The sequence below is a fragment of the Scomber japonicus genome, chromosome 3 (assembly GCF_027409825.1).
Source record: "Scomber japonicus isolate fScoJap1 chromosome 3, fScoJap1.pri, whole genome shotgun sequence".
Classification (NCBI taxonomy): Eukaryota; Metazoa; Chordata; class Actinopteri; order Scombriformes; family Scombridae; genus Scomber; species Scomber japonicus.
Genome location: NC_070580.1, coordinates 17443662 through 17455806, shown reverse-complemented (window position 1 = coordinate 17455806; position 12145 = coordinate 17443662). Strand labels below are relative to the sequence as shown.

The window sequence follows — 12145 nt, the reverse complement described above, 5'->3', positions numbered from 1 at the left end:
TATTTTCTAATTTTAACAATGTTTAGTGCTAGTCTATTGTGCAGCACACATGTAAACAAAGCGTTTTTATTCTAAAGTTCCTCTACTTGTAGTTTGTCTACTGAGAAAGTCTGAAGAGACATCAGTCAGTGTTCATGAAGAATCAAAGAGCGACCAGTCAGGTTGTGTCAATGACTGAAGTAGAGTCGTCCCTCCTGATCCATCTTAGTCTCTGTAGACAGGGGTTATCTGTCGGGGCGCCATGTGCGTTGGATGGTAGGAGTCATACTGCCCCTCTATGTGTGCATCGTAGCCAGTCTGAGTCTGATACAGGCCCTGGTCCACTGAGGAGGGGGAGTAGTGGTGTGGGGGCAAATAGTGGGGTGAAGGCTCCTGTTTTGGCACCAAGTTGCTGATGCTCAGTGGTGGTGTAGGGGGGCCTTCGTACGGAGGGGTTCCCACACCGCCAGCATTGTACTCGTTCGGAGAGTGATTCTCATACACTCCTCCTTTCATCGCCCTCAGGTGAAGCAGGTGAGCAGAGTCAAAAGTGCCGTATGGCGGACTTGGCAGGCCAGGGGAGGAGTAGCTCACCACACCACCAAGAGGAGTAGACGGCGCCCGGACCCCATGTCTGTCCTCAGCCCTCACCCCGACACCCAGAGTCGGACCCATCTGCAGGCAGCCTGCGACAAGGTTAGTGGTGGGCTGCGAGAGGCCTTTACACATGGTCTCCATGAAAGCTCTGCTCTCTGTGGAAAGACCCCCCTCCAGGGCCTCGGACAGGGCACAGATGTAGTTGCGGGCCAGCCGTAATGTCTCAATCTTGGACAGTTTCTGGGTTTTGGAGTGACAGGGCATAATGGTGCGCAGGTTCTCCAGTGCATCATTTAAACCGTGCATGCGCGAGCGCTCTCTGGCATTAGCCTTTACACGCCTGGCACGGAAGCGCTCCTGCCGGGCCTTGGTCATACGCTTCCTCTTGGGCCCCCGTCGCTTGGACCCGTTCTCATCCTCTTGTCCTTCTTCTTCGTCCTCCTCATCTTCCTCTGCATCCTCACTCCCCACCTCCCTGGCCTGCTGGTTCATGCCACTTGCTTGGTAGTGGTGTGATGATGCGTCTCCATCAGGTGAGCTCATGTCGCCATCCATCCACTGCAGAGGGCTGGTGTCCTCCTCTCCATCCTCTTGTCTCATGTATGGCTTAATCATCATAGTCCTCTAGAAACAAGGGAGAATCAAACACGTGAGCTGTGGTACAGATACTGACCAGTGTATTAATGATCCTGTTGTATTTATTTCAGAAAAAACATGGACATGATGATCAATAGAGAAAATCACCTTTACTGATATGTTTTATGTAAACTATCCATTTTGTTTTGTTTTTTGTTTTTTGTTTTAATTTCTGAGGACCTCATGAATGATGTACTTTTTGCTACAAGCGTATCAACTTAAACTACCAAAATTAACACCAGCTCAGCACACTGCAATAATGTATAATAATAATATGTTGCATTTTAAAATGCTGCATCTATGTTATGGCCTCAGTGATAATAGTCCAATATTATAATCTGAATCTCTGATATTTGATAACACTTCTGTACTCTTATTTTAAGTAAAGTTTTGATTGTAATGGAGTAATCTGTGGTACTTTGTAGTATTGCTATTTCTACTTACTTGTTATACCACTGAAGAATTAAATATGCAAACACCTGACAGTCTTTTCTTGGTTTTAAAATCGAGCAGACTCCTGACTCACCAAAGCTCATAGATGTCTGTGGGTCTCATCTAGCCTTTGTGTTATGATGCAGAGACAGTCTAAGAGCATTTTACATCAAGCTGAAGCATTGGCTGGTATTGACATAGCTGAGCATAAACTGGTTTTATAATTTATTTATTTTTTCCTGATATGAAAGCCTTGTTACTGATAATTAATAATGAATTACAATTATAAGTAATTATAGTAAGAGTGATTACAATTACAACTTGGGGTTATTTTTTACCTTAAATTGAGGGTTGAGGTTAAAGTTTAGTGATCTGTACAGATAGTAGCTTCCTACCTTGAGGAAAATCTGTAATATCAGTCTATATAGTGTAAATAAAATGGACCAGACAATGTTAAAGAATTAGAGCTGTAGCTATCACTAAGGACACTGAGGTCATGCTCTTGTGTTCATTATACCATTAAAACTATATTAAATGCTATATGTTACGGACTCTAATGTTTTAAGATTTGACTGCTACAATTAACTGAACAATTAAATATAAATTCCAAATAATAATAGGATTTAGACACTGTCGATGTCTTGTCAAATTGAGAAGTTTACATTACCAATGATCAATAGTCATAAAGTAACTATCAAACCGGGCCGACGCTTTCAGCACTGGACAGCTCCTCCTGTCGCTCTACAGGTGTGGCTGATTGGCCCAAACGTTAACGCAAAGGAGAAAATAACGCGGATAACAACTCTACTCTTTGGTAAGAGATAACTATTTGTTTAGTTTAGTTTTAAAAAAATGAATAATCTATTTCCATCCCCTCCTCCCCCCCTCTCTCTCCTCACCCGGGGTAATCCCGGTCAACTTCTGAACTAGTAATATCCCGGCGAGATAAAGTCACTGACAGGAGGCGATCTCAATCTGGGCCATCGCAGGATTTGCTCTGCGGATGAAGCAACGACCATGGGATTAAATGAAAGATCGACATCCCCAGATCAGTGACAGACAGACGACTGATTGAACCGAACGAGACATTTCCAGAAATAGTTACGTTTCGCCACAAATTGTGTGCCTGGGCTGCTATATGTGCTTTGAATCATATTAAGAATTTTATAGACTGCATATTTGTCATTAGTCTATACTTTTTTATTTGTATGCAGTAAAGTTGAAGTTTAAACCTGTGCCAAAATTCAGGTTCACCACATCATTTTCACAAACTGAAATACAAGTAACTCAGTAACTGGTGCGTTTAATTTATACTAGGCTACAACTTTTAAAGGCTGCGTAAAATTGTATTAAATCATTTGTTAAAAATAATTATAATGATTTTTTTTTTAAATTTTAAACCTAACACAGACACATACCTGGTTTGTCCAGTACCTCCTCTGGAAGTTCGTCAGATGATAGTTTTCTTCTCTCCACGGATCACAGTTTGGTCCCTCTGTCCATCAAACAGTGAAGAGGTGCCGTGTCTCCAATCTCAGTGCGGGTCACTCTGCAGGGGCTCTGGCTTTAACGTCCACTCTTAAAGCTCCTCCCCCCTCCCCCCTCCACCGCTCCCCATCCAATTCCTGCTGACGCGCTGGAGCTCGCGCGTGGCCGGCCCGTGGCTCGTTGCCTGATGCGTGTGTGATGTGTGGTCCGCCATAGGCTACGTTTGGTAACACATTTCAGACTTAGTGCCAGTTAATTGGGGATGCCTTTTCCAATTGGGGAAAAGGCTGATTTTGGGGTCAGAGGGTAGACTTAGGGTAAGGCAAGTAGTGGTGATGGTAATGGACTATGTAATGTCCCAAAAAGTGACCATAATCTGATATCTCCCCCCCCCCCCCCCCCCTCTCTCCCTTCTGTGTGTGCGCATGTGTGTGTGTGTGTGTGTGTGTGTGTGTGTAAGGTCCGAGGCCCCGGGTCTTTGTGGCGGCCGCCAAATCCGCAGCACGTCGGCTATGCATTGAGCTGTGGGGAGACGCGCTCAATCGGCTGAGCTTAACTGTATGTGACAGCTTGAAGTTGCGTGTGAGCAGGTGTTTGCTCCATCCCCTCTTCCAACCATCCATCCCTCCGCACTGCAGAGATATGGCTGTTGAACGAGTTCATTTCACCCAAGAGGCAGCTCTGAGCAGATGAGGTGTGCAGTTACAGCATCTTTGGGACTCATTTGTTGGTCTCTTCTCTGTGAAGAATATAGGTCCCTGCCCTCTGGATAGTCAATCTTAAAGCACAATGACCCATATTACATGTTTGAGCAGCTCTCCCTCAATGAAATGATGTATTTGCTTGTTAGTAGTCTTTCATTTATTTATTTCATTTTAGTATCCTGAATGTTCTGAATGTTGACAATTACTTAAAGTTTCCCACCAGACCTGTAAACAATAAACATAAAAACACTGATATAAAAAATGCTCAATTTTTCCCACAAAAATATTAAATTACATCATTAAAACTATGCGCTTTCTTTCTCGTTGTAAAATCAATCATCCATGAATGAGCAAATAGCTTTTTAGGTAAACATTTGTAAAGTTTACTTTCTTAACATAAGTTAAATCCTACTGCAAAGGAATGTCACTCTGTGTATGTGCATTTGAAGCTTCAAGTTTTCATATTGTTCACTTTAACAGGGCTACAACAGCAATGCTTTTTTATTTATCGATTAATTAATCGATTAATTGGTTATTTGGTCCATAAAATGTCAGAAAATGATTTTTTTTTTAAGTTTCCCAAAGTGCAAGATGAGATCCTCAAAGGTCTTCTATTTTCCCGACTAACAGTCCACGACCCAAAGATATTCAGTTTACTGTCATAAAAGAATATATTCACATTTAAGAAGCAGGAGTCAGTTAATTTTGACATTGACATGTTAAAAATAGCTTTAAGTGATTAATCGATTATCTGAATAGTTGCTAATTTATTTTCTGTAATTTGAGATTAATTGACTAATCATTGCAGCTCTGGAACTCATTTCATTTTAGCCTTCCATTGTCAAACACATACTGTACATCATTCTGCAAAGTGAAGCTCAAACATCCAAGTAAAGTAACCATATTAAAATACATTCTTGAGTGAACTTTAAAAAGATGGTAAAATCATCTACATAAAGTTTGCAGGGTACCACAAGCTGACGTTACTTCTGTCTGTAAAAGGCTTTCAAGGCGTGTCTGAAATGTTTGATCATCACACTTGTTGATCAAATTATCAACTGCAAGGATCATAAAAATCCCACATGCACACATGTTTGAGCTGAGACTGAGCATGTGGAGTAATGGCTCTTTACTGTAACACTCAGGAGAAGTATTGAAACAGTGAAGTCAGTGAATAAATGCAAAAGATTTTTTGTGTTTCAGAGTTGCCTGTTTGACAAAGGTGACTAACACGGAGAAGCTATCTGTGGAACTACAGTAGTTCATGTCTGGCATAATTTATGCTTTTTGTAAATTATTCCATGTCATCTTTAGTTAATCTGGTAAATCACAATGGAAGACTTGTAGGACAGTTTGATCCTGATTCATTAAGATAATAGACTTGGTTGTAGCACATAGACTTACTGATAGTTATTATTGTGGATAAACTTGAACTGAAAAGATTTTAAAGAACAAAGTCTATATTTTAACTAAACATTCCCACCACAAGCGTGAAAAGTGTGTTTAGTCAGATTATAAAAAATGAAATAGTCTATCCTGTTTTTTAATTCCAGGTGAGTATATACCATAAATAAATAGTCATAATCTGCCAGTACAGTACAGGAAGGCTCATCCCTTGACACTCATCCTCACTGATCAGGGAACAGTGAGGCAGAGAATATGCGTGATTTCGGAGCAGAGCACCACATGCTCTAATGGGGAGGCTGGAGGTAGGTAATCTGCACACCCAAAAGTATGCTCCCCTCTTTCCCCCGATCATCCCTAGGCCAACCACCTTACCCACTGCTCCTCCCCCTGGGTCTCTGCCTCTCCTACTCCACACCTGCAGCCTGAAATGGGAATAGCAGATCTGGGCCTCTTGCATCCCCAGAGTGGAACTAACAGGGGAATATGCTAGCTGTTTCCCCATTTCAAACTGTCATGACACTGTCACATGGTTCTGACATTAATTAGAATCTGTGCATTATTTTTTTTTCAGGAATATGAATTACATCCCACTGTGGGATCAATAAATGTATCCTTATCCTTATTGCTAAATAACATTTGTCATGACTAATGATGCTTTTTTTTAGCTCCATCATTCATTTTTTACTCCAGTTTGACCTACTTATATTGCACAATCTTCATATTCCACAAGTAGTGCTCAAGTGTATCCTGTACAGTATGTGTGCCATAATGTCCCCAGGTCCCTCAGTACTGGCCACACATGATGATGTCCTGCTGCAGATGGCCTTAAACATTTCTCCTATTTCAACAATCTGTGGCTCAGATGCTCCTCTATTCTCCACTGGCCGCTCAGCTCACTCAGCATGTCCACATTGCTCAGAGGACACCCCCTAACCTTTTCTAGGTATATTTGTTTGATGGGAATTTAGTTACCATGTTAAGAAAAAAAAAGAAGGACAGATAAAACTTCACTCCAGTACACACATGAACATGACCTTCCTCTGAATTCCCAGTGCTTCTGTATGTGACACAGTGGGGGAAAGTGGGCTTTGTCCATCTGTCATACTGGAAATCCTCGGAGAGATGCCAACACCACAGCATGAGAAGTGTGTGTGTGTATATGTGCATGTCAGTGTGTTTGTTTGTGTGCATGTTAAGGATGTGGTAGATTGTATGCGCAGCAATCTTTTTTCCCCCTTCATCAGCAGCCTTGGATATACCTTTAGTGCAATAATAACATAACGTGGTCAGTTCTCTTACTCTTCATATACGTGTTGACATTTTAAAATGTAAACTTGTCATTGCAATGATAACATGGTCATCAAATTGTTTGGAAAGCACACAAAACACTCCAGAGAATGAACGTTACTCTTCGTTTCATGGTCCCCCATCAACTTTAGAAATGACCGGCATCTAAGCCAAACTTGAACCTCCCTCCAGCCCAGCACCGACCCTGGGGAGACAGGGGTGATGTTGACCATGTGTCCTCCTACTAACCATCTCATTGATGGACCCCACTACTGGATAAAATAGTCACCCCCACTCTGCCTGAACCCCTAAACCCCCTTAACCCTTCCCTAAACCCTCTGTTGGCCCCCTGTTGTGCGTGCTCATTGGCTGACCGCCTTCAGGCGTCCCTTTTCCACGGGTCCATTGTCTGGCCCCATAAGCAGCTTTGTTTCTGCATGTGCAGCTGGGCTGGCCCGCGCAGCCATTAGCTGCAACATGCTAAAGGGAGAGCGGGATAATATAATTACAAAACAAAAGTCAGGTGGCTCACGAGATCTGCCAGGAGAAGCCCATTTGGGGGGGATGCGAGGACACGCTGGCGGGTGGCCAGCTATAATTCGATTATGAAGTTGTGTGAGTGACAAAAGAAACAATTGAATCTTTTTTCTTTTATTTGCCCCACTGTGATTTAATTTGATTCCATGTGGGCTTTAAAAAGAGGGCAGTGTGAAAAGAGAGAAGATTTACTCTTTTAATTTCTAGAGTCAACAGCTCAGAAAATGTAGTATGGTTTGACAAAATAGTGAGAAAAATTCTTCCCTGAGCTAACTTTATTGTCATGTTGCTGCAACACTTTGACTGCATGTGAGGCCCGGGCCAGATGAATCACTGAAGGCTGTGGTTTTCTTGCAAACCAATGGCTCCTGTGCTCTTATTTTGCCTGAATGCACACAGACTGGTGGACAATGGGATCAGTGGCAGAGCCATCTCCTGTAATACTTTCTTTAAACAGAGCTGCAAGTGTGTCCCCCTGTTCTGTCGGCAGACCAGAATTTATCCTGTTAGTCACCCTAGATGAGTGAAAGAGTAAAATCAACCCCCATCCCAGCTGGACACCCTCTCTCTCTCACACACACACACACACACACACACACACACACACACACTTAACCCCAACTGGGGAGTTACACACACAGCTTTATGGACAGCTGATAAGAACAGATTTAGCTGGTGGCTACTGTTTGGAGCAGGTCAAGCAGAACAGAATCTGTTAATGTCTTTTTGTTTCTATAGTTCATACTGCAAAAGACTGTATTTTGTTTTGGGGTTTTGTAAGACAATAAGCAATTGTGTCAAATGCGCACATGCTCTTACTACTGAAGGGTTGGTGTCAGTATTGTACCCGTTCATGGTGTGTAAATGCCCATTTTTTGCCCCATTAGGCACAGTTTGATCGTGCCCTTGGGAGAGCACCACATTCTCATGCTCTGTAAGACTGCTCAGAAAGGTTTCACTGCAGATTAATGGACTGTCTGGTTTACCATTTTATTTATGCAAGATTTTCTTTTTCCACATTATTCTGGACTGCTTTATTAAGGGATTTGGGGCTTAAAGTAAGGTAGTGTGATACATTCACATCATCTCATAGCTTTTAACCGATAAAAATGTCAATTGTTAAATTATTTTCAATTTATTTATATCATGAGTGTAATGACACACTAGCAGGCTCCTCCATAAGTCGAGTTATGTAAGTTTTATTTATATAGTGCTAAATCACAACAGGACTTATCTCATGGCCCTTTTCACATAGAGCAGGCCATAGATCATACTGTTTAGTTTATCTGGGAGTTGAAGGAAAAGCAGAGCCAATAAACTTCTTCCCATCACCATAGAAAGTCTTTTCCCAGGTGTAAGTTTGGATAATCAGCTCCTGTCCTCCCAGGCTCAGACGACACCTGTGGATGACACGCACACGAACAACAAAAATCAGAGAAGGTTCACACACAAGAAAACACGACAAGATATGTTGATTTTACTCACTGTTTTCCAGGGCGAGTGATGTAGCAGAGGCTGTAAAGGGCAAAGTCGAATTCAGGGCTGCAGCCAATAATTGCAGACCCGACCTGCTTGAAGTAGCCATCCCACTTGAACTGCATTCCCATAACATCGGGGTAGTTAGTCCACTGAGAGCCGGGAAAAAGGAAGAAAGAAAATTAAGGCAGAGCTACACATGCAATATCAAAAACCAACATTTGAAGTCTTGACTGTTGACACTTACAGGCCCATTGAAGCTGTGGCTGTAGTAGTTCAGCAGTCCACTTTTCTCAAGAAGATAAAACTGGATCCAGTTGTGGAAACCAGACACCTTTCCTCCCTTGACCTCTCCTATTACAGAATGTAGGTAAGAAAAAAATGTTCGCAAGACATCTGCAGTGTTTCAGAGACATCTCTTTTCTCCAAACCTGCAAAGATGTGTTCAAAGCCACTGGAGTCCATCTTGTTGTTGTTACGTGAGTACAGACCGAACCACATCATCTTCAGGTCGTAAATGAAATCCTCCTCGGTTGCATAAACACCTTCAAATTCAGAGTTACACCCATTATGAACATTAATATCAAGTGAGGACGTTACCTGATCACCAGAAAGTATGTGATTGTGATTATTGACTATTACAAGACAATCTAGTTACCCTTGGTCAGGAGGAAGGCAAACAGCTCTCTGCCCAGCTCTGTGTTGGACATGGTCTCCCTGACAAAGGTTTCCTGCTCAGCCAGCTGCTGGGGACTGAAGTCCTCTGCCTGTCCAGTCATCCTGTTGTAGTTGTCCAACACAGCCAGGAAAGCGACGTAGGTGGGCCTGGAGAACAAAACCCCCTCATCTACGTAGGTGAACAAGCTGGAAGAACAACACATCAACTCAGATGACAAATGACACAGAAAAGGGGGTAAATACATCACTATCAAGCCAATGAAAGAGTGCTGTGACAATAGGACAAGTGTTCTCTCACGGCACAGAGGAAAGATCTGTCTGGGAACTGGTCTGAGAGTCTGGCACCAGAGCTTGAGGGTCAATGATCAGTTCTGAAGCTGAGGCCTTGTTTGAGTCCAGAGCGTAAAGTGCCTCAGAGACAGCCTTGATCTCAGCGTCAGTGATGACGGCACCACCACCACCACCGCCCCCTCCACCTGTAAAATCAATCATCAATCAATTATCCCAAACCAACACATATTTTAATTTCTGTTGTTGAAACATAATATTGACTTTTGCATTTCCATAGCAGGAGTCATTGGAGAAGGTGCAGAGTAGACTGAACATGTTTATGCTTAGCACAATAGTGACACCTACTGGTCATATTGACTAAAAGCAGGTAACACAACCCTGTGTAGACAACATGTATTCATATTCATTAATTAGACTAACTGTTATAACTGTTAAGGCAAACTGTTATAATAAAAAAGCTCAGTAGTTATCATAAACTATAGTTTGAGAAATTGAGATTTTGCACTGTTGAGGCTCATTGTTTGCTGTTTTAAGATTCAGTGTACATCATGAGAAAGTCAGCAGGTGTCATGAGTACAACACAAACAGAATATCTGGTTGACAAACACTGGTGATATCATTTTTGGCACGTGAGCTATAGGTGATACTTGGTTCGTCTTACTGTTGCAGAGATCTGCGTAGTCGCTGCAGCAGTTACTGTACTGGGCGCACTTGGAGTTGCAGTGGCACTTGTTCTGAGAGTTGTAATTCTCACCACATCTGCCTTTACAAGACATGGCTCCACCTAATGAACAGAATTAAAAGGCAAAATGTTACAATAAAATATTACAGTAGTTATCATAAACTATAGATTGAGAAGTTGAACTTTTGCACTGTTAGGGCTCACTGTTTTAAGATTGAGTGTCCATCATGAGAAAGTCATCAGGTGTTATAAGTACAACACAAACAGTGTAAAGATAATTATCAAACACTGGTGATATACTTTGTGGCATGTGAGCTATAGGCGATACTTGGTTTGTCTTACTGTTGCAGAGGTCTGCATAGTCGCTGCAGCAGTTGTTGTGCTGGGCACACTTGGAGTTGCAGTGGCACTTGTTCTGAGAGTTGTAGTTCTCGCCACATCTGCCTTTACAAGAAGTGGATCCAGCTGGAAGAAAAAAACACACGTGTGACAGAAGGCAAGACACATGTTGATAAGTGTGCATTTTTCTACACAAGGCTGCAAAGAGTTTCTTCTGACAGCTTTTGGCTTTTCTTACTAACCTTTACACAACTCAGCGTAGTCTGAACAACAGTCTTTGAAGCGTTCACAGGCTGTGTTACACTGACAGGAGAAATTCATGTCTGTTCCATAACCACAACGACCCTGACAGGAGTCCAGGGTGTCTAGAAGCCAACAGGACAGATTGTTAACCTAATGACACATGAGTAACCTTCAAAAGGTTATACAGAAACCTTCAAAGATGGTGATAATAAAGAAGTAAAGTTGTCTTACTGCAGTAGCCCTGGCCGAACAGGGTGACACATAGTGCAAAGGCAGCAATGACCTTCATCTTGGCTCAGCGCTCAACTGAAAACAAGGTGAACTGACTGTTATCTTGGTCTTCCTTTTATAGCAAGTTTCACTCCACCGATCCAGCCCATAAGCCAGCCCATGTGTCAGGATGTCAGTCATTTCAATGTGATTGATTCTTTTAGATAAAACTTTCTAAATGTGTCATCAGTGATTCACAGCAGTTATGTACATTTATTATGGGTTTATGAGTGCATGATGTGTTTGTGTGTGTGTGTGTGTGTGTGTGTGTGTGTGTGTGTGTGTGTGTGTGTGTGTGTGTGTGTGTGTGTGTGTGTGTGTGTGTGAAAAAAACATCAAAAACAACAACATGTTAACAAAGTAGGGACTTAAAATGATTTTTTTTAAACGTTTAAATAAACTCTCTATCTCTTCCCTGTGAAACTGCACACCTGTCTAGCACACACCAGCCTATTTTGATGTATCAAAGTAACTAATTTCAAGTTGTGACCTGTAATAACAACTGCAGCTTTAGATTGTTGCTGTTTCGTTAAAAGTATGATTGATGTTAAATGAAAACTATAATATAACTTAATGTCACATTTACAGTCCAATATGCATGATGTACAATATAAAATAAAACTCTTTAAAGTAGTGTTATGCAGTCTTTGAGGACCTTTCTTATGTTTCCTGCCAAACTGACAGATGCTGTATTTCACAGGGTTGTACATGATAGCTCAGAATAGCTCACCTGATTCAGTGTTCCTGTACATGCTGAGTCTCGTGTTCCCCCGTGGGACAAATAACACACAGCAGAAATATATTTCACTCTGAATTAATCAATTAGTGTATAACAACCTGCAGACATTTCTACCTGATACATGAAGCTTGAACAGTAACATCATAGTGTTTTCACTGGGACTGCCTTTGCAGCAGTTTAAGTCACTTTTGTTCCCCTGTATTTATCGATCCCTAAATTACACTTTGGAGTCTGGGCTACTGATAATGATTATGGTGAAAACAGGACAAAACACTGGTTATGTAATATTTTTAGGTTCAGATGGGTGGTAGGTGCTGAATGGATAAAAGTACACAAAAAATGGTTGTTTCTATAGAACAG

At 41.9% G+C, this 12145-nt stretch overlaps 2 protein-coding genes across 2 annotated transcripts; both read right to left on the bottom strand.

Annotated features, from left to right (window-relative positions):
- Positions 1 to 204: 204 nt before the first annotated feature.
- On the bottom strand, positions 205 to 1194 carry LOC128355881 (neurogenic differentiation factor 4-like). The gene has a single exon (XM_053316260.1). It carries the CDS (start codon positions 1192 to 1194, stop codon positions 205 to 207), a length of 990 nt encoding a protein of 329 aa, XP_053172235.1.
- A 7056-nt stretch (positions 1195 to 8250) lies between these two features.
- Positions 8251 to 11976, bottom strand: endou (endonuclease, polyU-specific). The gene is made up of 11 exons (XM_053315911.1): positions 11777 to 11976; positions 11008 to 11082; positions 10776 to 10898; positions 10537 to 10659; positions 10174 to 10296; positions 9520 to 9697; positions 9202 to 9407; positions 8975 to 9088; positions 8791 to 8897; positions 8553 to 8695; positions 8251 to 8467 (listed from the first exon to the last, which is right to left on the bottom strand). The coding sequence occupies exons 2-11, from the start codon at positions 11063 to 11065 to the stop codon at positions 8350 to 8352; spliced, it is 1293 nt and encodes a 430-aa protein (XP_053171886.1). The 5' UTR covers positions 11066 to 11082; positions 11777 to 11976; the 3' UTR covers positions 8251 to 8349.
- Between the last annotated feature and the right edge of the window lie 169 nt (positions 11977 to 12145).

Bases quoted from the DNA above. Each gene is read 5' to 3' on its own strand.
- endou (XM_053315911.1), bottom strand. From the start codon at position 11,065: ATGAAGGTCATTGCTGCCTTTGCACTATGTGTCACCCTGTTCGGCCAG. The intron at 10,297-10,536 runs GTAAGACAAACC...TCTGTTCATTAG, and splicing joins CTATGCAGACCTCTGCAACA to GTGGAGCCATGTCTTGTAAA. The intron at 8,696-8,790 runs GTAAGTGTCAAC...CCCGGCTCTCAG, and splicing joins GCCACAGCTTCAATGGGCCT to TGGACTAACTACCCCGATGT.
- LOC128355881 (XM_053316260.1), bottom strand. From the start codon at position 1,194: ATGATGATTAAGCCATACATGAGACAAGAGGATGGAGAGGAGGACACC.